This window comes from Hyalella azteca, unplaced genomic scaffold (genome assembly GCF_000764305.2).
Source record: "Hyalella azteca isolate HAZT.00-mixed unplaced genomic scaffold, Hazt_2.0.2 contig13088, whole genome shotgun sequence".
In the NCBI taxonomy this organism is placed as follows: Eukaryota; Metazoa; Arthropoda; class Malacostraca; order Amphipoda; family Hyalellidae; genus Hyalella; species Hyalella azteca.
Window position 1 is genome coordinate 820 of NW_025943022.1, and position 27,109 is coordinate 27,928.

The 27,109-nt window shown below is 44.5% G+C and overlaps 3 protein-coding genes across 3 annotated transcripts; 1 reads left to right on the top strand and 2 right to left on the bottom strand.

Annotated features, from left to right (window-relative positions):
* Positions 1-256: 256 nt before the first annotated feature.
* On the bottom strand, positions 257-8,530 carry LOC108671525 (glutamate receptor ionotropic, delta-1). Its single transcript, XM_047883498.1, has 13 exons — positions 8,445-8,530; positions 7,957-8,126; positions 7,605-7,709; positions 7,213-7,289; positions 6,377-6,712; positions 5,351-5,478; positions 4,966-5,087; positions 4,420-4,852; positions 3,950-4,098; positions 2,576-2,674; positions 2,016-2,182; positions 1,598-1,751; positions 257-1,035 (listed from the first exon to the last, which is right to left on the bottom strand). The coding sequence occupies exons 2-13, from the start codon at positions 7,993-7,995 to the stop codon at positions 943-945; spliced, it is 1,902 nt and encodes a 633-aa protein (XP_047739454.1). The 5' UTR covers positions 7,996-8,126; positions 8,445-8,530; the 3' UTR covers positions 257-942.
* A 3,882-nt stretch (positions 8,531-12,412) lies between these two features.
* On the bottom strand, positions 12,413-15,897 carry LOC108671526. Its single transcript, XM_018159080.2, has 2 exons — positions 13,440-15,897; positions 12,413-13,245 (listed from the first exon to the last, which is right to left on the bottom strand). Exons 1-2 carry the CDS (start codon positions 15,880-15,882, stop codon positions 12,413-12,415), a joined length of 3,276 nt encoding a protein of 1,091 aa, XP_018014569.1. The 5' UTR covers positions 15,883-15,897.
* Positions 15,898-16,564: 667 nt separating this feature from the next.
* LOC108671528 (poly [ADP-ribose] polymerase) lies at positions 16,565-27,087 on the top strand. The gene is made up of 18 exons (XM_047883499.1): positions 16,565-16,587; positions 17,108-17,176; positions 18,446-18,647; positions 19,057-19,139; positions 19,539-19,664; positions 19,908-19,997; positions 20,287-20,468; positions 20,948-21,099; positions 21,313-21,373; positions 21,657-21,766; positions 22,159-22,262; positions 22,606-22,801; positions 23,207-23,329; positions 23,687-23,899; positions 24,112-24,345; positions 24,875-24,994; positions 25,383-25,543; positions 26,324-27,087. The coding sequence occupies exons 1-18, from the start codon at positions 16,565-16,567 to the stop codon at positions 26,568-26,570; spliced, it is 2,496 nt and encodes an 831-aa protein (XP_047739455.1). The 3' UTR covers positions 26,571-27,087.
* The last annotated feature ends 22 nt before the right edge of the window (positions 27,088-27,109 follow it).

Genomic DNA, 27,109 nt, shown 5'->3' on the forward strand with positions numbered 1-27,109 from the left:
GGTGCGTTCCGGTCGTACGGCAACTTACGCTAGATTGGAATTTAACCTAAACTTAGGGTTCCGGCCCTGCTTTGAATATTTAGAAAACTACTGTGAAGCCATGTATTTCTAAATAAAACAAAGTTTGCTAGAGCATGTTGAATTTATTAATCGTGTTCATTTCAAATTATGCATCTGTCGTCCTAGGTACCAATTCAGATAATGCGATATCATTGTAGGTGAAACCAATATATTTTTGTATATAATTTCTTAGATTTTCTATGATAGATTCATGAATATATTTTCACAATAAGTAAATTTGAACGTTATTGCGCTGATATCCGTACACTGCACTCATTTGCCGATTTTTATCTCGTATATGTTACTATATAGTATATAATTTATACACGCGCTTTCAAATTCCCTAAGAAATATAAAAATCTCTGCTGAGCTGAGATCATGAAAAGTCAACTAATTTAGCTAGCAATTCTAACGTATTTATAATTTAGTGTTACATTGTAGTATTCTAACTTCAACTTTAAATTGTAGGAGTTATGAGTCCGTCGGTTGATCGTGTAGTTAGGTTTTGCGTTTGAGTTCGCAGGCGGGTCCGGAGAAGTGTCGATTCAGTAACTTTAACTACCTTCAAGCCTTATTTTGGTTTCCGGCATAGAGTCGTTTATCTTCGTCGGGCAAGGAGAACCAATGAGAAAATTCTGAAGCCTCCATACGTCCAAAATAAATAATTTTATATTCAGCAACACTCAGCAGAGGATTTGTCGACGACCATCTATTGTTTCGAGTCAGTGTCATTCGGGGCGAGATTTGTTATTGAATGTCCTTAGATTTTTGGAGTTGCATTGAGATTAATTTCTAGTGAACCACAATTCAGACATCCGTGATCAGTAATTTTGTAAAATAGACGCCATAAATATGAGCAGCAAACATATATTTAGTTTGCCCCTATTGCCTCATAGCGCGCCGGTTTAAGAAGATCTCCCCCACGAGGCTCAGGAACCCCACGCCACACCCGCCCAGCAGGACGAAGAAAGCTCCCTGAAAGAAGAAAATTTTCATTTAAACTCCCTCTATTTGAACATTTTTGCAAACTACACAACTTGAATTAGGCGTATGAATTTCTTAATCCTATGTAAATTATTCTATGTCATACAAGTCAAGAAACAATATTATTTGAAAATCGTGTTGAAAATTCACTGAGAACCATCAGCCACGCTCGTATAGGCTACAAAGACCTAAGTGTAAGTCTGTCAGCCCTATAACGTCTGATTCTATCTCGGTCTAGCTCTATTCCTCACATGTTGCAAACCACTCATTAGTCTGGCAGGAACACATGTTGCGGACCACTCATTAGTCTGTCAGGAACACATTTCTTCTCTGCAAAGTTCCCTCAACATACAATTTCCCAACATATTTTCCAAGTGCCGTTTGTTCTAGCCAGCATGCAACACGCTCCGCGCGTCCTAGCATGTCCATAGCATGCAACATTCGCGTGTTCTAGCATGTCCTTAGCATGCCAGACCTGCGTGTCTGCGTGTCAGCATGCATGTGAATAGCATGCCAGACCTGCGTGACCTAGCATGTCCTTAGCATGTCACACCTGCGTGTGCCTGAGGGAGATGCTGGACGTCTCAAGACCTCCTCCTCCAGCAGCGGCGGACCTCTCCTGCAGGTAGAGCTTCACCCCCAGGATCTGCTGCAGCCTCTCCTCCAGGAACCTATTGGGCAGCCCTGCCTCTACGATGCGCAGCAGCCTGCGCACAGTGTAACCTGTTACCAGAGGTGGGCAGTAGCGCGCTACATGTAGCGGTAGTGGTAGCGGCCGCTACATTTCAAAGTAGCGCTGCCCAGCTCTCCCTGTTACAGCAGCCTACACACAATGTAACTTGTTACAGGAGTCTTACATATACAATTAAAAAGCCCAATTAGAAGTAAAGTCGCCCACTCACGCCCCTGTAAAGGGCGCTCGCCACTCACGCTCTATCAGAGACGCCCTTGTAGGGGCGCTTAAGACTCACGCGTCATCGAAGACGCCCTTGTAAGGGGCGCCGGAGGGCAGCACGGTGCCGTAGCTCTGAAAGTAGAACAGCTCCCGCCCGATGTGGAAGTAGCGGCGTCCAGCCTGCAGCGTCAGCGCACGGGCGTCACCGTAGCTGTTGAAGCTCGTGTAGCCCCCACGCTTCAACTGCGGGGGAAGTCGGGGTAGTGGTGGGAAAGAAAGTGATGTGCTGCCACATGTGCAGGACATGATACACTGTACACTGCACAGACCTTATGATGAGTTCGGGACTTCCTAGTCCCCGGTCACGCTGATGCGCCGCCTTCGTCGTCCTCCGTCTCCGAGTCGTCGCTAGGCAGGTCACCCCGCCCTCAGGTCCCGGATGTAACGTTGGACGTGTTCCGTATATTTGCCCTCCGTATAATTGCCTTATTTGGAGCAGGGGGTAGTGGTGGGGGAAGGGAGTGGGGTGCTGACACATATATAAGTATAAGACATGGTGAAGTGTACAGTGCACATCACACGTCTCCCATAACACACATCCTCCACCGCACGACACCCAAACAACACAACACCCACCGCCTCATATCGCGCTCCGGTCTCCACAGGGAAGGCGTAGGTCACCCCCGGCACGTACAGGTCGGCGATGGCGCGGTACAGGCTGCCGGGGGGCGAGCTCTGGGGGGAAGATGGGGGTTATATAGGCATGGAGCAAGGGTAGTGGCATGAAGCGAGGGTATATAGTGGCATGGAGCGAGGGTATATAGTGGCATGGAGCGAGGGTAGTGGCATGGAGTAATGGTAGTGGCATGGAGCGAGGGTAGTGGCATGGAGCGAGGTTAGAAGCATGGAGCGAGGGTAGTGGCATGGAGCGATGGTCGCTCCATGCCACTACCATGGCTCGAGATCTCGGAGTGTTGATGAGTTCTGAATCCACGTTCGATACCCATATCGAGGAAATAGTTGCGCGCAGCCGGCAACGGATGGGGTGGATATGGCGGACATTTCGAACGAGAGAAGCAGCACTAATGATTACACTCTTGAGAGCCCTCGTGCTCCCCAATCTCGAGTATTGCTGCCAGCTTTGGTCGCCGATCAAGGCGGGTGCGGTGCAGAAATTAGAGGCAGTGCAGCGTACCTTCACGTACAGGATCAGCGGCATGAGGGAGCTGAACTGCTGGGGAATAACCGAGCCGCGGCCAGAGTACAGACTCTCCGTGAGGGATCACTATCCGTTGTAGGACCGAGGCTCTTTAATGCCTTGCCAAAAGCGCTGAGAGGAGGGGAGTTCACCCATGCAACATTCAAGAGACGATTGGACAATTGATTGAGAAAGATCCCGGATTGTCCAGTAATGGGAAACTACCCTCAGCAAGTGACAAGCAACAGCATCTTGCATCAGCTGGCCCAAAGGAGGGCAAATAGACGGAACACGTCCAACGTCACATCCGGGACCCGAGGGCGGGGTGACCTGCCTAGCGACGACTCGGAGACGGAGGACGACGAAGGCGGCGCATCAGCGTGACCGGGGAATAGGAAGTCCTGAACTCATCATAAGGTCACAAGGAGGGTAGTGGCATGGAGCGAGGGTAGTGGCAGGAGTAGAGTACTGGAGGAGAGGGAGTGTAGTCATTGTAATGGTATAACTGGAGAGCAGAAATCTGAGTGGACCAAATGTTTGTCTATTGTAGTGGCATGCGTGAATAATTTCCTATCGCAATGTGTTCTGGAAGGGGATGACACTCCTTGAACAAGGTGTCAAGGCGCCCACCTTAAACAAGGTGTCAAGGCGCCCACCTTAAACAAGGTGTCAAGGCACCCACCTTAAACAAGGTGTCAAGGCGCCCACCTTAAACAAGGCGTCAACGCTCCCACCTTAAACAAGGCGTCAAGGCACCCACCTTGAACAAGGCGTCAACGCTCCCACCTTAAACAAGGTGTCAAGGCGCCCACCTTAAACAAGGTGTCAAGGCTGTTCTGGAAGTTCATCAGGGGCACCATCTGCCCCCGCCTGCCCGCTGCCACCACCTGCTCCAGGGAGTCTATCGTGGCGCTGTAGGTGGGCACCGCGTACCCCGCAGTCAGGGACCCGGAGTATAAGTCTGGCAGGGTACAGGAGAATAAGCAATAAGAATATGGCAGTTATATAATGACTGTTACATACTGTATGATATGAACACAGAACATTATAATGTATCCGAGAATAATTGACTTATAAAATGATTTTATCCATTTTTAGTGGAGTCGAACTGATGATGGCACTGGACTCCGAAACGTTTCAATATCGATATGGTGAATTTGCTTGGCGTTTTCTTTGCTTTTAAATCCCTTGTGAATTTACGATATAAGCAGACTGATAATATAAGTACTTATATACGAGGATGTGTTGTTCTACAAGACATTGTCCAATAATAAGAACTTACAAATCACGATGAGGCAGAAGATGTACCAGAAGACGAACAGGACCTTGACGCTGTCCAGGCCAACGTGTATGAGGTTGCCCTGGTTCACCACGCTCCTGAAGGCGTTGAAGCAGAACTCGGGCAGCGTTCCCAAGGGCAGCCACTCCCGGGACCTAGCGCCTCTTGTTGGGGCTTCTTCCTTCCTCAATCCTAGGGGCTTCACTGGAGATTTGAAGCCCTGTTTCTTTGCCCCGTTCGAGGGACTTGGTGAGGAGGCCACCCCCAGTTTGGCAGGGCGGCCGTAGTGCGGCGGGTTGTCAGTGGTATTTTTCGAGGCCGGTGACGCGGAGTGGGTGGATTGACCCACATTGGTAATGATGGAGTGACCCACCTTGGTGATGGTGAACGTGATGGGACCCATCATGCCTACGGCAGCGATCAGCAGTCCCCACACCTGCAAGAGGCATGGCATCGGTTGCTTCTCAATTGCGAAGAAAAACCTTCTCCTCTTTTTATCTATACCCATGAACCGTATTACCGATTTTATGGACATACTCAGCCACTCACGGGGTACGTGAAGGGCCGCAGGATGGACATACTCTGTCCCACGATGGTGGGGGCGGCGGTCACGATGGCGTATCCCTCGGTGAAGTAAGCCGTCGTGAAGTCCACGACCGCCGCCCGCTCGGCTGGGAGGGGGTGGAGGAAAGAGGGTATATTGTGGACTATATTATTGATTGACAAAAATTTATTGAAACTAAAGCCTAGTAACATAAAACATTTCCATTTTTTCTTTTAATGAAGAAAATAACGGAACCGAAAACCAAAATTTCGGATATTCCAGACCAAAAAATATGGCAGGCCTTCTACTGACACCCGTTGGCCCCACAAGTGAAGGTGATGGGCCAGTGGCTGGCTACGCTATATCGCTGGCCGGACAGTGAGGCCTCACCAGTGATGGTGATCTTGCACATGGAGAAGTGGGCCTTGCGCTTGGCCACGTGCCCCACAAGGCCCGTGATGTTGCCGTCCTTTTGAGGCCCTCCCCAGACGCGCTCCGTCGGCTCCGAGATAACGTACCTGCCAAGGAATTAGTACGTGGTAACCCACAGACAGGTGATGATAATTGGTACGTGGCAACCCACGGACAGGTGATGATAATCGGTACGTGGCAACTCACTTTCAGGTAATGATAATCGGTACGTGGCAACCCACGGACAGGTGATGATAATCGGTACGAGGCACCTCACGGTCAGGTGATGATAATTGGTACGCGGCAACCCACGGGCAGGCAATGGTAATCACGTCTTGGCAACTTTAGCCTGGATTAACTTTTAATATGGACTGTGCCAAGTAGAACTTCGGAAAAAAATTACGATTTAGCAGCGCCAGTATGAATCATTTAATTTGAGGAAAATATTTATTTGGTGTCCATTCAAAGATCATACAGGGCAGTATTAGAACCAGTAAGAGGTCCATAAAAAAATTTATCGAATGTTGCCGTATAAATCAAGTCAAGTTAATAAAGCCAATAGTCAAGTTAATAAAGCCAATCAACGACTTGGACTGATCAGACGCTCTTTCGAGTTCCTAGATTTAGAAACGATGAAGCAGTTGTTTGTTGCTGTCGTGCGCCCGAACCTGGAGTTTGGAAACGTCGTGTGGTCACCGAAATTTGAAAAGGAGAAAAATTTAGTAGAGAGTGTTCAAAGACGCGCAGTTATGGAAAGATCGGGTTCCAAAGGCCGGATCCCTTGTGAATCAAGTCACGAAAAGTTCAAGAATCGGCAACAGGCCATGGGCCTATTTCTTCAGTGCCGACACTTCTATTCTATTCTATTCTATTCTAAATCTCCATAAATCGCACATCTTCCCGAACGTTGCCATATTCTGCGCATGAAATTGAGCATCTTTGCAGGTGCTGTCAAATAACTTACCTGAAAATGAGCATCTCGGCAAGTGTTGCCATATAATTTACCTGAAATTGAGCATCTTGGCGAGTGTTGCCACTATCTGCACGTCAACTCCGCCCTCAGGAACAAGCTTGCCGTCGGCATCAGCGGTGTAGTTGAAGAACGTGATGGTCGGCAGCGCTGCGATCACCAGCAGACGATTGCTGAAGTTCCGGTACACTTCGTCGGGGTTCCGGTACAGTTCATCCGGCTTCCGGTATGACAGTTCGTCTAGGTTCTGGTCCATCTGGCTGGAATTGTAGAGTGCTGGAACTGCCTTGGGGTGAGTGGTACCAACAGAGGGCGGGAGTGAGCACCCGGGGGTTGCGCAGAGAACAGGTGGGTGGTCTAGCAGCTTCATCCTGTCCAGCCAGAAGCAGGTGTACACAAGTTATTGCTTTCACTCATTAATGAAGTTTATGTTATTGCCTTCATCTTCACATATATTCGTTGTGATATGTCACTTGGCAGCCACTAACACAGGGCTATTGTTTAGTCAAATGTCATGAGACGTAAAATACAACAGACATTAATTGCAGGATACGTGAATTGTGCGAGACATAAATTTCATTAGACATTGATGGATGGACTTCAACTAACACTAAATGTAGATCACCTATATTTTAATAGACATTTATTCTAACTGACATTCGTTTTAACCGACATTTATTTTATTAGACATTTATTTTAATAGACATTTATTTCAATAGACACTTAATTCAATAGATATTTATTTCACTAGACATTTATTTCAATAGACATTAATATTAGTGGATATTTATTTTAACAGACACTTATTGTAAAAGACATTTAGGTCCAATCACAAGACAATAACTGCATACGTATATATGACAGTACACACCGCATGCCCAGCAGCGGGGACACCTCGGCCACGTAGAACTTGTAGCGCCCCGCGGCGTCCGCGACCAGCAGCGCCATCTTGCCGGTAAAATATCGATTAATAACTTTTTAATTGAGATGAGGATGATATAAACACATTAAACGTTTTATTTTGAGAACAACGTACGATAATAAACACATCATAAACTCGGGCTGGTCAAGTTGTAGCAAAATTTGCACAGATTGCCAACATTGCACCAGTGTGCAAATCCCCACTAGTTGTAAAAATTGTGTTCAAAATTGGCAAGGTGTCCAGGAGGATAAAATAAAGATAACGGGACGGAGAGGTAATGAGGTAATCAGATTAATAATATAACTGCTATAGAGATAATCTGATTAATAATGCGGCAGCACCTGAACGCCCTCCCGTATGAGGCCCTGCAGGAGCTTGGGCAGGCCAGCGTCCTCCCCCACCACCGCCCACCACACCCGCCGGTGCTCTAGGGACTCGCGGGACACCTGCGGGGTGCGGGCATGTGGGGGGGCATACGGGCATGTGGGGGGCATACAGGCATGGGGGAAGGTTATAAATTTGTCGGCGCTAACTGCGATATAAGTGTTCAGATTTAGCCATATATATCGACGTTGAGAGCTTTTTGTGACAGGCTTCTTGTGGCATGGGTAAGTGGGTTTAAAATGATGAGTTTAGACACGTCTAACCATTTAATTAAGACCAGTATCATCCAGCACGCTTGAGCTGATATACCTGCTGGAATATCCTGACGAGGTCAGAAGTGTTGCACATGACCAGGACTGTAGTGAGGGTGGTGAGGGCGGCTTGTTTGTTGACATCGCGCGCAGACAGCGCGGCGCACTGCACCCACGTCTGTGTCTGATAGGTGACTGAGGCGAGCACCCGCTCAGCGGCCAGCGCACCTGCAACATGGCGGCGATCCAGGTAAACGAGGGGAAATGTTAAAATCTTAGAGCCTTCCGCCTAAGACCTGGGACATTGGAGCCTGGGACCGCGCTATCAAAAGCTGTTATGGGTAGGCTTCTTCATCTGCTAATTACAGACAGCTTCCCAGGCGAAGAACACCAATCACAGACGAGAAATCTGCCGCTACGTTCACTTAGGCCGCGCCGTATACATAGGTCTCGAAGTGTACTATGGCCGCTACGATTACTTGAGAGAAAGTTTTGATAGTACGCTTCCTGGTCATATATATCGCTTTATTATTCAACATGACCCACTCTCAATGTCTGCTGTTGCCACGACGATGTGCTGGGCAGGCGCTGCCGACGTCAGTAGCTTCAACGCCGCTGCCGCGGTCGCCTCGCCTGCCTGACGCACGACAATTTTGCCTCGCCTGGGGTAAAAATACGTACACGTACGACAAGCTTGCCTCGTCTGGGGTAAAAATACGTACACGTTCAACAAGTTTACCTCGTCTGGGGTAAAAATACGCACACGTACGACAAGCTAGCCTCGTCTGGGGTAAAGATACGTACACGTACGACAAGCTAGCCTCGTCTGGGGTAAAGATACGTACACGTACAGGAAACGTCGTGACGTCAGCTATAGACGTCGTGACGTCAGCTATAGACGTCGTGACGTCATCTAGAGCTGTGACGGCATCAACAATAATAAGGAGCGAAATAAAAATTAATAATAAACATAAAGATTAAATGACAGTAATATATATCTGCACATGTGTTGGCTAACAATGTTTCGTTTACTCAATGAAACGTCATCGAATAATGAATGGTATTCATTTGAATTCAATTTATTAAGTTCATTGATTGCAACTTCTCTAAATGATGAATATTTTTCTTTCAAATAATACTTCTTCCGTAAATACAATATAACCTCATGAAATAATAAACATTATAACTCATATATCATTTGTATGATATATATCATGTGCACTCACCAGCCGCCAGCACCAGCTGCAGCACGAGACGCCACATGTTGCTTATTTGAACATCACAATTACCTGAAGATTGAATTATCTCTCAGTTATGAGCGTAATGATTAGCGCCCTTATATAGAATAGAATAGAATAGAATAGAAGTGTCGGCGTTGAAGAAATAGGCCCATGGCCTGTTGCCGATTCTTGAACTTTTCGTGACTTGATTCACAAGGGATCCGGCCTTTGGAACCCGATCTTTCCATAACTGACGATTGATTGAGATAGCTGCTGGACTTATTGCCTGCTCCGTAATTTGCTAGGCATTTTAAGACTGAACATATGCTCCTGCATAGCTTCGTCTAGTCTGTTTTTGTATTTTTTGTATGTATTTGTATGTATTTTTTTTTTGTATGTATTTTTGTGTAAATATACATCCATGTGTGGTGGTCTGTATAGGAATGTTAAGACATGTATGGATAAGTCGTGAAATGTGTACGATATTTGTGTGAAATCTACGTGTTCATAGGTCGCTACGTGTACTTAGGTCAATACGTGTACTTAGGTCGCTACGTGTTCTTAGGTTGCTACGTGTACTTTGGCCGCTACGCGTACTTTAGTCGCTACGTGTACTTAGGCCGCTGCGTGTACTTAGGCCGCTAGGTGTACTTAGGCTGCTACGTGAACTTAGGCCGCTACGTATACTTAGGTCGCTACATGTACTTAGGCCGCTACGTGTACCTAGGCCACAACGTAAACTATAGGCTGCTATGTATACTTAGGCCGCTACGCGTACTTAGGCCACTACGTGTATTTTGGCCACTACGGGTACTTTGGCCGCTACGTGTACTTAGGCCGCTACCTGTACTTAGGCCGTTACGCATATTTTGTCAGCTACGAGTACTTAGGCCGCTACGTGTACTTAGGCCGCTACTTGTACTTAGGCCGCTACGTGTACTTAGGCCGCTACGTGTACTTAGGCCGCTACGTGTACTGAAGCCGCTACATGTACTTAGGCCGCTACGTGTACTTAGGCCGCTACTTGTACTTAGGCCGCTACGTGTACTTAGGCCGCTACCTGTACTAAGGCCACTACGTGTACTTAGGCCGCTACGTGTACTTAGGCCGCTACATGTACTTAGGCCGCTACGTGTACCTAAGCCGCTACGTGTAGTACTTAGGCCACTACGTGTACTTAGGCCGCTATGTGTACTTAAGCCGCTACGTGTAGTACTTAGGCCGCTACGTGTACTCAGGCCGCTACGTGTACTTTGGCCGCTACGTGCACTTAGGCCACTGCGTGTACTCAGGCCGCTACGTGTATTTAGTCCACTGGGTGTACTCAGGCCGCTACGTGTACTTAGGCCGCTACGTTTATTTAGGCCGCTACCTGTACTTAGGCTGCTACCTGTACATGCGCCCATCTTTATAGCAGTGCAGAGGTCAGCAAATGTCAGCCCAGGAAGCGCTGAGGCAACACAAACTCCCACGCCATTTACGGGCACAACAAAACATATCAGGTTATTTGCATATTCGTAATCTGACGCCGGCAACTTATTCCCACGAATAATGGAGGCACGAATGAGTTTCGTGATCGAATTTCGTTTTAATCTGATAGAGAGAGAATCGAAAATTGACGCACCTATAAATGTATGGCTAATATTTTCCAAATAGTGATGAATTTTTTTACCCACAGAGAACGAGCAATGAACGAGCGTAGCACTGATACGCCCAAATTGAATCAGGGTGACCCAAACAAAGGGCAAAAGTGTATCGCTAATATAGACAAAGTCTCACACATTATTTTGAGTGCTATAATGAGTATTGCGATCAACGTTCGGTGCGTGATGACAGCGCAACAAAAATGTCGGTCGCAGGCGTCTCTTTAAATCAATTTGTTATGCAAATGGCCTGCCTTTTCCCACGGGCGTTTGTTTGAGTGGTTCTCAGCGAAATAATAACATTTTTGTCCAAGCATCCATGCTCTTTTTGCGATTGTATTTTTTGAAATTGTTTAATGTCATTTTGACCCAGTTTGGGTAGTATTGCATTCTATAATTTATGTGTTATTTAATACCTCATGTATTATTTAATACCTCATTAGTCATTACACTGCACCGCTGCAGCCCACATAAGGAACAACATTCAAGTATGTATTTATTCGTGGAAGAGCTGCTAACATTGGTAAACATAAAGTGTAAACTTGAGAAATGAGTGATGTTTATGTCAATGGTCATACACTTTTTACCCTTGTATGACTTATCCTTACCCAATTTGATTCAGCAATAAAAAAAATGCGTATCGGTGCTACGTGCAGAAGGCGTTTCTCTATTTTGACAATAACACTGTCACCGGCCAGAGCTACTACCACAAGCCAATCTAAACGTTAGGCCTGTAATTCACTATCAGGATCGAATGCTCACCGCTCATTGGCCAGGACAATATGAATAAATTTCAGGCAACTGTGCTCATTCATCTAACCTACAATGCCGTTCAACTCTCCTGGTCATCGTCAGTTAAAGCCGGTTCAAAGGCTGTGGTATATAATTACGACAAAGCATACTTAAAATAGTTTATTCAATCACTTTGTTTAAAATTAGTAAAACATGGTAAAGGGAAGCACGAATTCCGACTAAAATGACTATTCTAAGAGACGTTCAAATTGGTTCATTCATTTACTATTGCACAGCATTAATGCACGTAGTTAAGGTTACGTTACTTCACATAGGCGAACGGTAGCAGGTAAGACTAAGTTCTCACGGCACAGCCACAAGAATGCTGAGAGCTAACAGAGCGGGCTCAGGTATGAACCTCACTATAGGGCTGGCGGGACACGACTAACTAACTGACGCACAGACGCTCAGACCTGACCTGGTACTAGACAGTTCCAACTGCTATAGGTCTGACTCGCATGTCACTGGCGCGGCTTCGCCAGACGTAATAGAATAATTTCGTCACAAGAAAATGCACATTGAATAAATTAGTGAACGATGTTCCTCGTTCACATCCCCCTACACCTGATAAAACCAAATATTTAGTCGCTATTGAATCTAGCTATAATTACAGGGTACAATATACAATTGCTAACTCGCTATAAGGCTCACAATATTTAACAATCATTAACTAGGTATGCTAAAATAGAACTTTATTAAATTTGAACTTGCTAAAATCGTACTTAATTAACTACTTAAATCTAAACATAGGATTCGTTTATTATGCTTTAATCGGCTTCAATCGGAGAGTATTCCTAGGTACAAAAGTATTGCACTAGCATTGAAAAATGCAAACATAGTAATTATAAAAAATGGAATCCTACAATTCTTCGTCTTCTGTGTTCCATCGATCCGACAGAGAATTCATTTCGCGATCGAGGTGATCAGAGAGATCAGGGCCCTCCGAAACTGAGCTTCTGGCAAGGAAATGAAACTCTTCCGGTAACTCGAAGTCTTGCGCAGCTCCCGCAGGGTGCCCTCGTCTCTGCTCGAACTTGGACAAAGTTTTGGGTCCTGAGAACTCTTCTGGAAGCTCGAAGTCTTCCGACAAATAAGTCGGATGTCCTTTCTTCAGAGTGAAGCTGTAGGGAGTATCAGCGGCTCTTAAGAAGTCGCTCTCTCGTCCAGCATTCAAGGTCAGCGCCTTGACTAAGTCTTCCACGACTCTTCTAGTCTGAGAACGCGTCGTGGCTCTGGGTTGAGTCGTCGGCACCACCGTTGACGCTCCGCTGCTCAACGCAGGCTCGGGTGACGTCCGGTTGTCGACCACTGGATCAGGCGAAGCCACATAATTCTCGAGAACTTCCTCGAGCCCGTCGCTCAGATGTTCCCATTCAAGGCTGACTTGTTCGTCTTCTTCCAACTCTGAAAGTGGCTCTTCTCGCTGCTCCTCTGTCTCATCGTTTGCAGCTACGTTACTCGGCTGGTAGTCTGCCCGTTGTCGTATTGCCGCTGCTATCTTATCAGCCAACCCAGAGAGATTAATTTTAAATTCGCCGAAGTTGTGCCCCTCACTCGTCGCTATCGGCGGAACCGAAAACGCGCCCAAGGCGCTGTTCTGCGATGCTACTTCGGGCCTCTCTAGTTGGCGACGGCTGCTCGTGGCTGGTCTGTGCTGACGTGCCGCTCCATGTCTCTGCTGTATCGCCTCATCTTCTCCGTGCCAAGGTTTTAGTTGATTAAAATGAACCGTCTTCCTATGTTTTCCGTCCGTGGTCGCTATTCGATACGTAATGAGGTTGGGATCGACTTCTGTGACAACGAAAGGACCGGAAAACCTGGGTGAAAGCTTGTTCTGAGAAGGCAACGGAGGAAGTTTCCTCGCTACTCTTTGACCCACACTTTACGAGCTTTACCAATACCATACTTAATCGGATTTTTCAAAACACATGCTACAGTGGCTTCACGAATAACCGGATGTTCATCCATGCTGCCAGAAATTCCAAGAGCGAGTGCATAGAATAACGAGTCAGGACCACCAGGGACGACGTTAAGCTTATAACCCTGCAAGGAAACAGCGTAGTTTGACGGAACTTGGTCACTTCGCACGGGCAAGTCAACCATCCTGCTGAGAGCATCCGCCACCACATTCTCCTTACCGGGAACGAACTGGATCTCGTACTGACCGCAGTGCAGCTCCTCGTACGTCCTCATCAACCTGGCGTCCACGCTTTTCATGTTGTTCAAATAAATCAAAGCCCTATGATCGGTACGTATTACATACTTTCGACCGTAGATAAATGGGCGGAAGGTCTTCACAGCCCAACGTAGACCAGCTAATTCCCTCTCGGTCGCACTGTAATTAACTTCTACCTGATTAAAGGTGGTGCTGGCATACGCCAATGGTCGCTCCACTCCGTCCTGCTGCTGAGTCAAGACAGCGCCTGCTCCCACGCCACTAGCGTCCACAGTAATTATCAGCGGCGCTGCTTCACGGGAAAAATCAGGAAAACTGAGCACAGGAGGATTAGTTAATATTTGTTTCAATCCTAGGAAGGCAGCATTGCATTCTTCTGTCCAAGAAAGTTTCTTCTGATTAATGAGTTCATCAAGTGGCTTAATGATCGTGCTAGCGTTGGGGATATGGCGCCTGAAGAAGTTAACCATACCTAGATATCTTCTAACTTGGCGTTGTGTCTTCGGCTGTGGAAAGTCAAGGATCGCTTGCACATTCCTGCGGTCTGGTCTGACACCATCCCGACCGACAGTATGGCCCAAGTACGTCACTTCACTCCGAAATAATGAACACTTATCCGGCCTCACCTTCAGACCATGCTCCTCAAATCTCGAAAGCACCAAGTCGCAATTAGCGAGATGATCTTCAAAAGTAGAGCCTGTAATAATCACGTCATCAATGTAACTGATTGCTATGCTCCAAGGGATACCAGCGAGCACCAACGCCATCAACTGCATAAAGGAACTGGGGCTGTTAGTCAAACCAAATGGCATCCGTTTCCACTGCCAATGGGAATCGCCCGTTGAAAACGCAGTGAATTCTTTGCTGGCCTCGTCCATCTCCATCTGGTAAAATCCCTGCATCAGATCAAAGGTTGAAAAGTAATGCGTGTTATTAAGGTTAGAGAGACCATCAATCATGTTGGGTAAAGGAAATGAATCACGTTTTGTCACAGAGTTAAGAGCACGGTAGTCCACACACAGACGCAGATTACCGTCTTTCTTGCGAATAGGGACCAGAGGCGATGACCACGGAGAGTTAGACCGTTCAATGATGTCTCTATCTTGTAACTTCCGTAGTTCTTCCTCAATTTCATGTCGCAATGGTCCTTGAAATCTTCGGTAACGCTGTTTGCAAGGTGGGTTGCCCTGAACATCAATAACGTGTCTGGCCGTTGCAGTTCTACCTAAATCATGCTTGTGAAGTGAAATGGCCGCTCTGCGTTTCTCGAGCATACACTTGACTGTGGCAATCTGCACATTACTTAAGTCACTCTTCGAGAAATCGAACAAATCACCGGCACATATATCACTAGTTCCAACACGAATAGAATTTTCCACACTAACACCACTTTCACCAGCACTAGTAATAACACTTTCACCAACACCATCACTGCCTAACACTGACACTAAATTCGAGGACACACAGAAAATACCGATCTTAGTTTTTCGTCTCAATTGCACTTCAGAAGGATTAACATTTAATAGTTCGACCATGATATGACCATTCTTTACAGCATTCAAAGAATATGCAACTTTAATTTCCTCACCACAGGTAGAATGAACACTGAATGGTTCTAAATAACCTTCACTACCATCAGGGATACACATATCAGACAATCTAACTTTAATCAATTTCAGCTCGTGAGGCAAAATCGTCACATTGTCGACAGTTCTCACCGTGGTTTGGACGTCCAGTCCACACGAAGTCTTCAGATGCACCGAATGAGGAGATTCATCTGGCGGTGAATAAAGTAGCAAACGGTTCACAGTATCAATAACCATGAAATGCTTCTCCAGGAAATCGAGTCCTAACACCAAGGGTCTGCTCGTAACTCCTCTTGGGACAACCACAATACGACACGATGAAGCTTGCAAATCTTCGATCTCTATGTTGACCGTAGTATCGCCCAATACAGGGATAACCGTATTACCAAAACCACGAAGTTCTGTGCGGCTATCTGGCCTTACTACAGCTGCAGGGCTCATTCGCGTTAGCAGTTCCTCAGAAATGACTGAAACTGCAGCGCCGTTGTCAACCAACGCGTCAAAGTATTGGCCATTAATCTTGGCAGTCACAAAATACGATGAAGCATTACTATCTTTCGTCTTCATAATTAAATCAATATTTGCCGCACCTTTAGTTCTGTCTTGCAAACTAGAGCTCGTCGGGGATTCTACTCCTGCTGTCGGTTCCCGACTTTCCGCAGCAGTCTTTAGTTTCCCTTCGGCTTACTCGAACACTTGAATGACTTATGATCTTCACCACCGCACCAAATACACGCTCCGAATTCTCTTTTAAAATCACGACACTGTGCTAACACATGTCCAGGCTTGCTACAATACTGGCAAGTCACACTGGTGGAACTAGGCGAAGTACGATATGGCTGACGTGATTCGTTACGGCTAGGGCAGTTACGTATAAAGTGTCCCGTCTGGTTACACTTAAAGCATCTCTTAGCTCGAACACTGGCATTTGCATCACTGTCACTAAGATTAGGCGACTTACGAACATTTACTTCCGGATTAGTAGCGAGGGGACGAACAACACTAGCTTGAAATGCATTCACTGGCACAGCAACAGAAGAGCGCGGGATAAAAGGTTCTAATGCTGTAACTAACTGTACAACAGTTTCTAGTGAAGGTTCCCGCATGCTTGCCAACTGCACTGAAACTTGCACTTTCAGCTCTGGAGGTAAACTATCCATAAGTTTGCTCATTATCATTTGATCTCTCCCTGCTACATCACCAAATGCTGCTGCCGCCAACCCTGCTAGACGCAATGAAAACACAGGAAATGATTCGCCAGGGTGTCTCTGGGCAAGTAAAAATGCCGAAGTCTTGTTCGTACGAAGAAAATCATTTGGCGTAAATAAAGATACTAAATTAGCCTTGACAGCATCGTAATCCAACTGATGCGCGCCCATAGCACTCAAGGATTGTTGCGCATCTCCTAACAGAAATGAGCGCAACGCCACCAACCACGAGTCACTATTACCTTGCTTCGGGCCGTAGGTATGAGATGCGTACGCTTCGTAAGTACGGAAGAAGTCGTCGATCGTCGTAGTCTTCACTGCTGGGTCGAAGGGCTGAGGTGGAGGTCTGACGTGGCGATTCAAGTTCCCGAGCGCAACAGTTAGTTCTTCAATTACACGTTGCATATCTCTAGCATGAACACCACTAGAAGTACTACTGACACTTTCACGACTAGGAGTATTAGGCATGTTCAAGGTTCACAAAATAGTCCAACAAAAAGCACAGTTCACACGGATAAGAAATCCCACTTCTGACACCAGAAAAGATGTCACCGGACGTGTGCCGCTACCTTTAATTTTGTCAGGATAATCGAAGCTCCACGGCCAAACGCCGGCAACTATCTTGTAAAAGTTCACTTTATAATTCCTGCTGTGTGAGTAATGCTCTGTTCAATTGCTCTCTTTACGTCATATTGTGAGATAATTTAAGAAATATTTTGGTCATCATGTCACCGGCCAGAGCTGCTACCAGCCAATCTAAACGTTAGTCTTGTAATTCACTATCAGGATCGAATGCTCACCGCTCATAGGCCAGGACAATATGAATAAATTCCAGGCTACTGTGCTCATTGATCTATCCTACAATGCCGTTCAACTCTCCTTGTCATCGTCAGCTAAGCCGGTTCAGTGGCCATGGAATAATCATGACAAAACACACTTAAAATAGTTTATTGAATCACTTGGTTTAAAATCAGTAAAATCAGGTAAAGGGAAAGCACAAATTCAGACTAAAATAACTATTAAAGAAATGTTCAAATTGGTTCAATTCCATTTACTATTGCACCGCATTAATGCACATAGTTAAGGTTACTGTAATTAGCATAGGCGAACAACAGCAGGTTAGACTAAATAGTCACGGCACAGCCACAACTCCAGCGTTAAGCAAAGAATGCTGAGAGTTAACAGAGCTGAGCGGGTTCAGGTATGAACCTCGCTGAAGGGCTGGCGGGACACGACTGACTAACTGACGCACAGACGCTCAGACCTGACCTAGTACTACACAGTTCTAACTGCTGTAGGTCTGACTCGCATGTCACTGGCGCGGCTTCGCCAGACGTTATAGAATTATTTAGTCACAAGAAAATGCACATTGAATAAATTAGTGAACGATGTTCCTCGTTCACAATCACATTCTTTGATCATTTCTTTTAAAGTAACCCTCTACCGCCTGACATGAGTAACCCGAGCAATGTTGTCAAGCGCCTACTTCCACAAAAAGGATACGTTGCTAGTGAGCGCAAAATGACTTACACTGATGGTTGCCGCCACGTACGACAACTTTAAAATGTTTTCTGTTGCGTATAAACGTCCTCAGGTTCCCACACTCGATAGCTTATGTATAATTTAATTTGAAAGTTGTGCTCCCAGAGAGTGACGACATACGGCGGTAGAGGGTTAAGATGGAAATCCTTTATATTTTCATTATCACTTTAACATTATTTTCGTACTTCTTTTCAACTTTTAGCAGGATTTTTGTATTTCCTTCAAATTTTAGATGCTGCTAATACAATTGAAATTATTTATTTTATGTTTAGAATGCGTCACATGATTCTGTATAACAACAGCTGCATGCTTCAAATGAACATTGAAGAAGGTTTTATTCTAAGAAACTGTATTCCTGCCTTTATTTATATTTGGTGCAGGAAGCGGAAAGCTGAAGACACGACCGATGCAGCGCCTGCAGCAAAGAAGATCAAGAAGGAAGATGAACTTCTCATGAAGAAGCAAAATGATGTTTTCTTCAAGTTTCGTGATTCTCTCAAGGCTTTGGAGAAGTTAGAACTCATTGAACTAATTGAACACAACATCTTCAACTTCAACTCCAGCGGCATGGGTGAAAGTGTTGTGAGAATCATTACTAATATAACCTGACATGTACCTGATTTATACCTGACATGTTCCTGCCACTTTTGTACACGTGCTGTGCGTGCACCTCACTGCACATTCACATGCAGTGTGCGCCCCATTGTTGTCATCATTATTGCCCTCAAGTAGTAGGTATATTTTAGTCTGCCCGTGAGATAACTTTCCGTTGCTGCACTGCTCCTTCTATCTTCTATTTATTACCTATGTAAGTAACTTTGGAATTGTCAAGTTTTTACTTTCTAATTCCATATTTTAACAGAACATTGAAGAATGGTTTTAATGGTAATTAGTTTTCTCATATTTCCGTTTGAAGTTCGCGTCTTCAATATAAAAACTTGTTCCTAAGAAATGCTGTCTCCACAACATTTTCAAAGCCTCTTTATTTCAGTTACTTGACCGCGCGGCCGACCTCCTCACCTTTGGGGTCCCAGCGGCTTGTGATCTTTGCAAGGAAGGCATTTTAGTTTTCAGGTAAAATGGCTGCCTGTCCATTTGAATGGAAGGAATGCTGTGGGCGTTAATCTTTATTTATTGCTAGATGGAAAGATGAAAAGCTGAAGTGCTAAATTGAGCACAGTTACGCATGTTTTAACCGTTGAAAATGGAATTTTTCTGCATTTTTTCCTGCTTTATTCAGCACACACTAGACATCATAAGGCACAGAGAAGTCAGAAAGCATAATATCTTCATCAAACTTCCCAATTGACTTTGATGCACAACTATGCTATCGTGATGAAACCGACCGTAATTAGGGTACACTAGTATATGTTTATACTGGTACTATATGATATACTATACATCAGTATATTTTATTATATGTGCACATATTGCTGGTGTTAGACAGCTTTCATGCAAGTGCTGACTGGGCAGGTCTGGCGTCGGCTACGCGTGCACGGGTCACATCTCTGACTACACGAGCTGCACCAACGTTGTCAAGGCGCCCAAGCGGAGGCGCTTTCAGGTGCCTGCTGAGCTGGCGGCCGAGTACAGCTTCCTGTTAGTCAAACTCTCAATTAAACTTGAAAATCATTGCATTGAACTTTTTGTTGCTTTGATCTTGTTCATCATGCTTTAATTGGAAAAATAGTTTTCAATTTGTTCAAAAAATTTCACAACCAAGTCTAAGTGAAAAGTATTAGCCATAATTTTGTTTTGCTTGGAATTCTTGCTTCGGTTTGCTGTATTTTCATAATTTCATTAGTGTACTCTAGCGTTCATGAAGAACTCCACCTGTTGCAGGAAGAAGTATAAAGACCCTGGCTTGGGTGATCGTCTCTTCACCGAACACACTCCTCGAACAGTCATGCAACCAAAAGATGAGGAATTGAAGTAATTACTTTTAAAACTAAGTGCCATGTAAGGCAGTTGAAGTAATTACTTGCAAAACAAAGTGTCATCTAGGGCAATTGAAGTAATTACTTGTAAAACAAAGGGCAATAGCAATTTATCAACCTTGAATTCAGTTGAAGTGACTGTTACTGCATTCATGTGGAATGGGTGAATTTAAATGACGTTCCTTCTTCATATGCAACTTGTCAGATATTCCTTTTGAGATAAAAATCTCGACTCGAAATCCCAAGCACCCATAACACGTAACGATCCTCGTGTCGTGTTTCAGGCCGCTGGCCGTGGCGCGTAAACTCAGCAAGCCCCTGCTGGGCCTCGGCTTCGTAGTGCACAAGAGTGCCGAGTTCCCGTCAGGCAGAAGCTGCGACCAAATCAAGGAGCTTCTTAAGAACCTTGGAGCCTCTGTGCTGCTCACCGTCACCAAGAACGCCGCTGCGCTCATCTCCACGGCTGGTCAGGCTCCTCTGCTGGTATTGTAGTGGGGTAACCACTGCGCTGGTCAGGCTCCTCTGCTGGTATTGTAGTGGGGTAACCACTGCGCTGGTCAGGCTCTGTCTCTTATACACATCTAGATGTGTATAAGAGACAGCANCCAAACGCCATTCAACAAGCAGATCTAAGGAGCAGGCCCTAAATTCAAATTTATTCTGTCCGTGTTGGTGCTATACTTTCGCTTGTAATGTGAACTATGCTAACAAAAGTGAAATCTATCTGCAAAGTATGAGGTTTCTATGCTAATTTGGTTTGAGAGCTAACAGGCTGCTACCTGTGTTGACTAGAGCTGTTTTCCCTCAGATTCAGTCACTTGAGCTGCAGAGTTGTTCAAAGTCTGAGCAGAATCATCGTTTGCACAGAGTCTTGAGCACAATCATTTACACAGAGTCTGAGCAGAATGTCTATATCATATTTGCTCATATGTTACTATGTTGCAGAGTGCGTGGGCGGCGCTGATAAAGTGATCGCCAAGGCAAAGGAGCTCGGCGTGCACTGCGTCCCCGAGGAATACCTCGACAAAGTCAAGGAGGATCCCGCCTCTGCGTTGGCGCTCATCAAACAATCCGCAATCTCTGATTGGGGAGAAGACGTGAGAAAATATCTTATTAAAGTCCCTACAAAATGTGCAAGTTATCTCGGTATACGCATCTGGATGAGCTGCGTTAATTAACATCCAAAATGTTCAGGTTATTCAGGTGGACACATATTTTTGACCTGTCCTTCATACATTCACCTTTGTAAAAGTTGCACATAATTGTGTAATTTTTCATGAATATTTGACCCTATCTTTTTTTGTGTTCAGCCTGAGGATCGTGTCACGAAGTCTAAACTCTATTCATCAACGCACAAGTCTAGCAGAAACGGTTAGTTATAACAAAAAATTTCTCATAAAGGTTAGTTTTAACTAAAAATATCTATTCCATTCTTCCATCTTCTTATCAACGTTTTCTTTATCATAATCATCTTCTTACTTGTGAAAATTTCACCATAAAAAACAACTCTGTTATGTAAATTTCATTCACTTGAAGATATGATTACGATGAAATGAGGAAATGCTCATGTCGCTCATTATTTTCATGGTAAGTTATGAGTACGGCATTTACTTAATAAAATGATTGCATTACATCAATGTAATATTTTACGCAGCGGACTCACAGTTCACGAAGAGCGTCCCGGACAAGCTAGTGCTGCAGCTGAAGGATGGAGGCGCCGTGGACCCTGACTCTGGACTGGCTGACTCTACACATGTTCTTAAGGTGGCCTCATGCTTCCTTCTCTCAGCCTAACTATCAGCTCCCTTTTTTAGTTAACTCATCTTAAATCATAATTTATTTTAAATATTTTTCCTGGACAATTTTTAGTCTATACAATGTAATAGGAAAGATCGGTAAAAAAGCTTGAATATACAATGTCAATCTTGAATATACAATGTAATAGGAAACATCGGTAACGAATCTTGAATATTTTCACAATGTTTAGATCATAAAGGGTGATTCCTGGTCAGGTATGAATATTGTAGTGAAGCTAGTGAATGAGTTGCTTAACATTAGAGTGATTCATGATCAGATACGATAATTGTAGTGAAGCTAGTGGATGAGTCTACGTAGCACGCTCCACTAACGTCTCTCACTGCAACGTCTGCCCTCAGAAGCAGGGCAAGTTGTACAGCAGCGTGCTGAGCTACGTTAACGTCAGCAACGGAGCAAACTCTTATTACAAACTCCAGCTCCTCGAGAGCGATACGAAAGACGCGTGAGTGCAGCTTGCAAGCATTACATAATAATTGTTTTTAGTTAGACGTTGCTTCAAGAAGGGAAAATGTTGCGCTTCAACATAATCACGAAGGACGAAAATCGCGCTTTAACATATACATCTTAATTTTTATATTCCAATTCAGCCTCAAATCGTATTAGTTCATCAAGACTAACATAACCTTTTTATCAATGACTACAAGTATTAAAACAACCGTGCAAGATGCAATAGTCCTCATTTTCATACCGCAGCTACCTCTGTTTTTATAAGCTACTAGGAGGCCATCGTAATAATGTTGTATGTTGAGTGATGTATTCTTAATTACTGTATTGATGCTGGGCAGCTGGTGGGTGTTCCGGTCGTGGGGCCGCATCGGCACCAGCGTTGGAGGCACCAAGCTGGAGGACATGAGCGATCTCTTCGAAGCCATCAGTCACTTCAAGGAACTTTTTGAGGAAAAGACCGGCAACAACTTCACCTCCAACACGTACACTAAAGTGCCGGGCAGGTGGACTGTTCTGGACGTTGAATTCGACACCGTGAGTTGTTGGTCTTACTCCTCGCACTGATCAAATAGTCTGAAGACTGCAGATGTGATCTGGAAGGACTGAAGTTCTATGCTACGTCGTTTCAGAAATAAATTCACTCGGTGATCATAATGATAATTCGGTGTCAATGTTCACACGAGGGAGGCTTGACCATAAGTACAAGTACAATGTTAAATGACAACATTGATACACATGGAATTCTCGCCTGAGTTTTTTGCCCCTCGATGAAATTTTCTCATGAAAATCTGATGATTCGTGAAAAAATACTTTATATCGTTGGTTCATCACGCAAATATGACAAAAATACAATAACCTGGAGCCATATATATCCTCAAGGACACTAGGAATGTTTGAAAAGATTCATTTTGGCAAATCTTCTGTCTTTCTGTGGCACAGGATGAAGTAGCGCAGCCCCTGACAGTATCAGCTGCTGACAGCAAACTCCCGCTGCCGGTGCAGGAGCTCGTGAAGCTCATCTTCGACATCGACTGCATGAAGTCGCAAATGAAGGAGTTTGAGGTCGGTTACCTGGTCACCTCTATCAGGAAGACGCTTGAGCTTGAAATATACCATTTTTGAAGAAACATAAGTCTTCCAAGTGTGAAAATAGATAATGCTTCAAAATAAATACAAACTGTGCGACAGATCAATATATGCCTATATATATATCGCGGTTCCTAATATTTTATAATATATTAAACATAAATTCCTAATTTGCCTATATTTATCGAGGTTCCTAATATATATAGGAACCCCGAGGTTCCTAATTTCCGGGAATATATTAATTACTGCTTTTTATATATTTTTTCCTGATTATCTCAAGTCTTTAGTGTTCCTATGCCGAAGTTTGGAATTAATTGCGGTCTTGTCTTCCAGATCGACCTGAAAAAATTGCCTCTAGGCAAGCTCAGTGAGCGTCAGCTGCTGGCCGCATACTCGGTGCTGACGGAGGCTCAGCAGGTGCTGTCAGAAGACAGCAAGCACAACGGGACCAAGATCCTGGACTGTTCCAACAGATTCTACACTCTCATACCTCACGACTTCGGCATGAACAAGGCGCCTCTCCTCGATAATTTCGATATTATTAAAGTAAGGGATTTTTTTTAATTCAAATTCTGAATAAACTGAAGTGTATACATAATTGCAGCCATTTTCAGGGATGGCAGAAAAAAAGTGCTTCTTTGACACATTAATCTTTTGTCTATGGATAAATGAATCGTCAACAATATTATTCGTTATCTTCAATTACCGTCACTATACAAACACTACTTTTGAGTGTACTTATTAATTTCTACCCATAGAGTAAAGTAGACATGGTCGAGAGTCTGCGGGAGATCCAGACGGCATATTGCTTGCTCAAGAGCAAGGGCGACGCGAGGAACGACGGCGCGTCTCTCATCGAGCAACACTACGAAAAACTCAACACGAAACTGGAGGTGGTGGACGAGAAGAGCGAGGAGTTCGAGGTGCTGCAGCAATACGTCACCAACACGCACGCCTCCACGCATGCTCACTACAAGCTTCAAATCGATAACGTTAGTTGACATTGTGCAGAGTGGCTTGAAAATAGCTATGTGCCTGTTTCTTCAATGCCGACACTTCTATTCTATTTGTTAGAAACTTGGTATGCAGCAAAGAGAGCGAAATCGGACATTGTTTAAGAGTTGTCATTTCTAGCTGCCTCGTCCATAGTTCCAATTCCAAGACTAGTACTTAATTGGCTATTTGGTAACGTTTGTGGGCCAAACTGCAAAATGCAGGTGCGTTTCGAACAATTTTTCAACAATTACTGAATAGGTACTTTTGGCATATCTAAATTCTTCTATAATTTGATACTTTTAAAAGAACTAACAATTTTCAAGTTTGGCGAGTGTAAAGTTATTTAGATAATTTCACATTTAGCCTTTAGGATAATTTTCTCATGTTCTTGGTTGCAAAGACTCCATTCCTTAACCAAGCAGTATGTTGAACGTTTGCATTATGAATTTATTATTCTGAAAATGAAATGGAGCAATGAAATCTATTCAGGACGACTTTCATGAATGTGCGATTGTGCCTCCTCAGATTTTCCGCGTGGAGCGGCAAGGGGAGGCCAAGCGCTTCAAGCCCTTCAAGAAACTGCACAACCACAAGCTCCTGTGGCACGGCTCCAGGCTTACCAACTTTGCAGGCATCTTGTCGCAGGTGCTCATTACTTCTCATTAGTTAAAAGCTGTATAGTGAACAGATATGCACTTATATTTATTATGTGGGAACCAACGACTACGCTCATCTGTTTTGATTCATCATATTGAATCGCTAGTGGATAGGCAAGCAATGGCACACAAGACTTCAAGCAGAGAACCATCTGTATGCTTGACCTAATTTAAAAACGTTCAGACGAAAAAAAATCTGCTTTCTGGCGTCAACACAGAACCAGGTTACCGAGCTCTGGACACCCTTTCTCCTGACCTCACTTGTCTTTGTTTCTATTGTGATATAACCATTCGAGACAGTCATTTTGAGTATGAAAAGCTACAATTTCTCGCTACCTCCGCTAAGATTGCTGACAAATTGCATCACTATCTTGCAGGGGTTGCGAATTGCTCCACCAGAAGCGCCCTCGACTGGCTACATGTTCGGCAAGGGTATTTACTTCGCCGACATGGTCTCCAAGTCAGCCAACTATTGCGCGACCTCCAACATCAACCCCACGGGCCTGCTGCTCCTCTGTGATGTCGCCCTGGGCAACATGTCAGTCCTCACTCTTGCTTAAATAATGATGCCTCATTAATTGACCTGCTGATAACATTTTTACCGTGTTGAAATAGCGTGCATTAATAAATTTCCATAGATGGCATTCATTTCCATTCGGAACGTGTATTTTACATGAAGCATGCTGCTATTGATACATCAGAATAAATTCAATGTGCTTTCACTAATCCACGGAGGAAATACAAGATCTCCTTGTATGAAGTATTCTTAAACAGAAATTTGCAGTGCTAATCTCGTTTAATCGGGCAGGGAGAAGAAGAAGAGCGCCGAGTATGTCACTAAACTAAGATTGCTGACAAATTGCATCACTATCTTGCAGGGGTTGCGAATTGCTCCACCAGAAGCGCCCTCGACTGGCTACATGTTCGGCAAGGGTATTTACTTCGCTGACATGGTCTCCAAGTCAGCCAACTATTGCGCGACCTCCAACATCAACCCCACGGGCCTGCTGCTCCTCTGTGATGTCGCCCTGGGCAACATGTCAGTCCTCACTCTTGCTTAAATAATGATGCCTTATTAATTGACCTGCTGATAACATTTTTACCGTATTGAAATAGAGTGCATTAATAAATTTCCATAGATGGCATTCATTTCCATTCGGAACGTGTATTTTACATGAAGCATGTTCATAACATAACCATCCATCCATCAGAATAAATTCAATGTGCTTATACTGGTCTACGGAGGAAATACAAGATCTCCTTGTATGAAGTGTTCTTAAACAGAAATTTGCAGTGCTAATCTCGTTTAATCGGGCAGGGAGAAGAAGAAGAGCGCCGAGTATGTCACTAAGCTGCCGGGGGGCAAGCACAGCACGATGGGCTGTGGCTCGACATTCCCTGACCCCGATGGCAGCCGCACGTTGCACGGCATCGAGGTGCCCTGCGCCACACCCAAGCACGACCGTGGCATCTCCTCGTCGCTGCTCTACAACGAGTACATCGTGTATGACGTGGCCCAGGTGCAGGTCAAGTACCTGGTGCGCATGAAGTTCCTCTATAACTGAGTAACGTCGTCTATTTCATGGTCTCTACCATAATCTTTATCACGGATGGATTACGCATACACTTGTGTTAGCGATAACTGATCAATAATGATCTTTGTATTGGAACTTGTTAGTTTGTGATCAGATGTGATATTGTGTGCGCCAATTTTTATGGCCTAATATGAGCTTTTTTATTATTGTTCTTGCGCTGAAATTCTCAGAAAAATTTAGACAGCAAGGATAAAAATATTAACAGAATTCGACGGTTATTCTTTCGAAGCTGACGAAACTTTTGCATCTAAGTAAGTGAAAGGAAAATTGTAATCAAACGTTGAATTTAGATCAGCTCATGATTTAATGAAAATTAAATAACAATTCAATTGAAATTGTTGCATAAATTTAAGCGGTTAAAAACATTTGTGTACTCACAAAACGAAGAACTGTGTAACTATGATAGTTAAGTGATGTATTGTTATCATCTTCACTAGTTCACTCTTTCGGCCATTTGGTGTATTGCATTTCCAAATATACTAGAAATCGCTGCATATTTATTTTTCTTC

What these genes read in the sequence shown, in the direction of transcription:
- LOC108671526 (XM_018159080.2), bottom strand. Translation starts at nt 15,882, where the DNA reads ATGAAGACGAAAGATAGTAATGCTTCATCGTATTTTGTGACTGCCAAG. An exon ending in GTATGGTATTGGTAAAGCTC is followed by an intron (nt 13,246 to 13,439) that starts GTAAAGTGTGGG and finishes GGCACGGAGAAG; the next exon opens with ATGAGGCGATACAGCAGAGA.
- LOC108671528 (XM_047883499.1), top strand. Translation starts at nt 16,565, where the DNA reads ATGATTCGCCAGGGTGTCTCTGG. An exon ending in TGCGCTCATCTCCACGGCTG is followed by an intron (nt 20,469 to 20,947) that starts GTCAGGCTCCTC and finishes ACTATGTTGCAG; the next exon opens with AGTGCGTGGGCGGCGCTGAT. An exon ending in TGGACGTTGAATTCGACACC is followed by an intron (nt 22,802 to 23,206) that starts GTGAGTTGTTGG and finishes TCTGTGGCACAG; the next exon opens with GATGAAGTAGCGCAGCCCCT.
- LOC108671525 (XM_047883498.1), bottom strand. Translation starts at nt 7,995, where the DNA reads ATGTGCAACACTTCTGACCTCGTCAGGATATTCCAGCAG. An exon ending in TCGTCAGGATATTCCAGCAG is followed by an intron (nt 7,710 to 7,956) that starts GTATATCAGCTC and finishes CGCACCCCGCAG; the next exon opens with GTGTCCCGCGAGTCCCTAGA. An exon ending in TCATACGGGAGGGCGTTCAG is followed by an intron (nt 7,290 to 7,604) that starts GTGCTGCCGCAT and finishes TTTACCGGCAAG; the next exon opens with ATGGCGCTGCTGGTCGCGGA.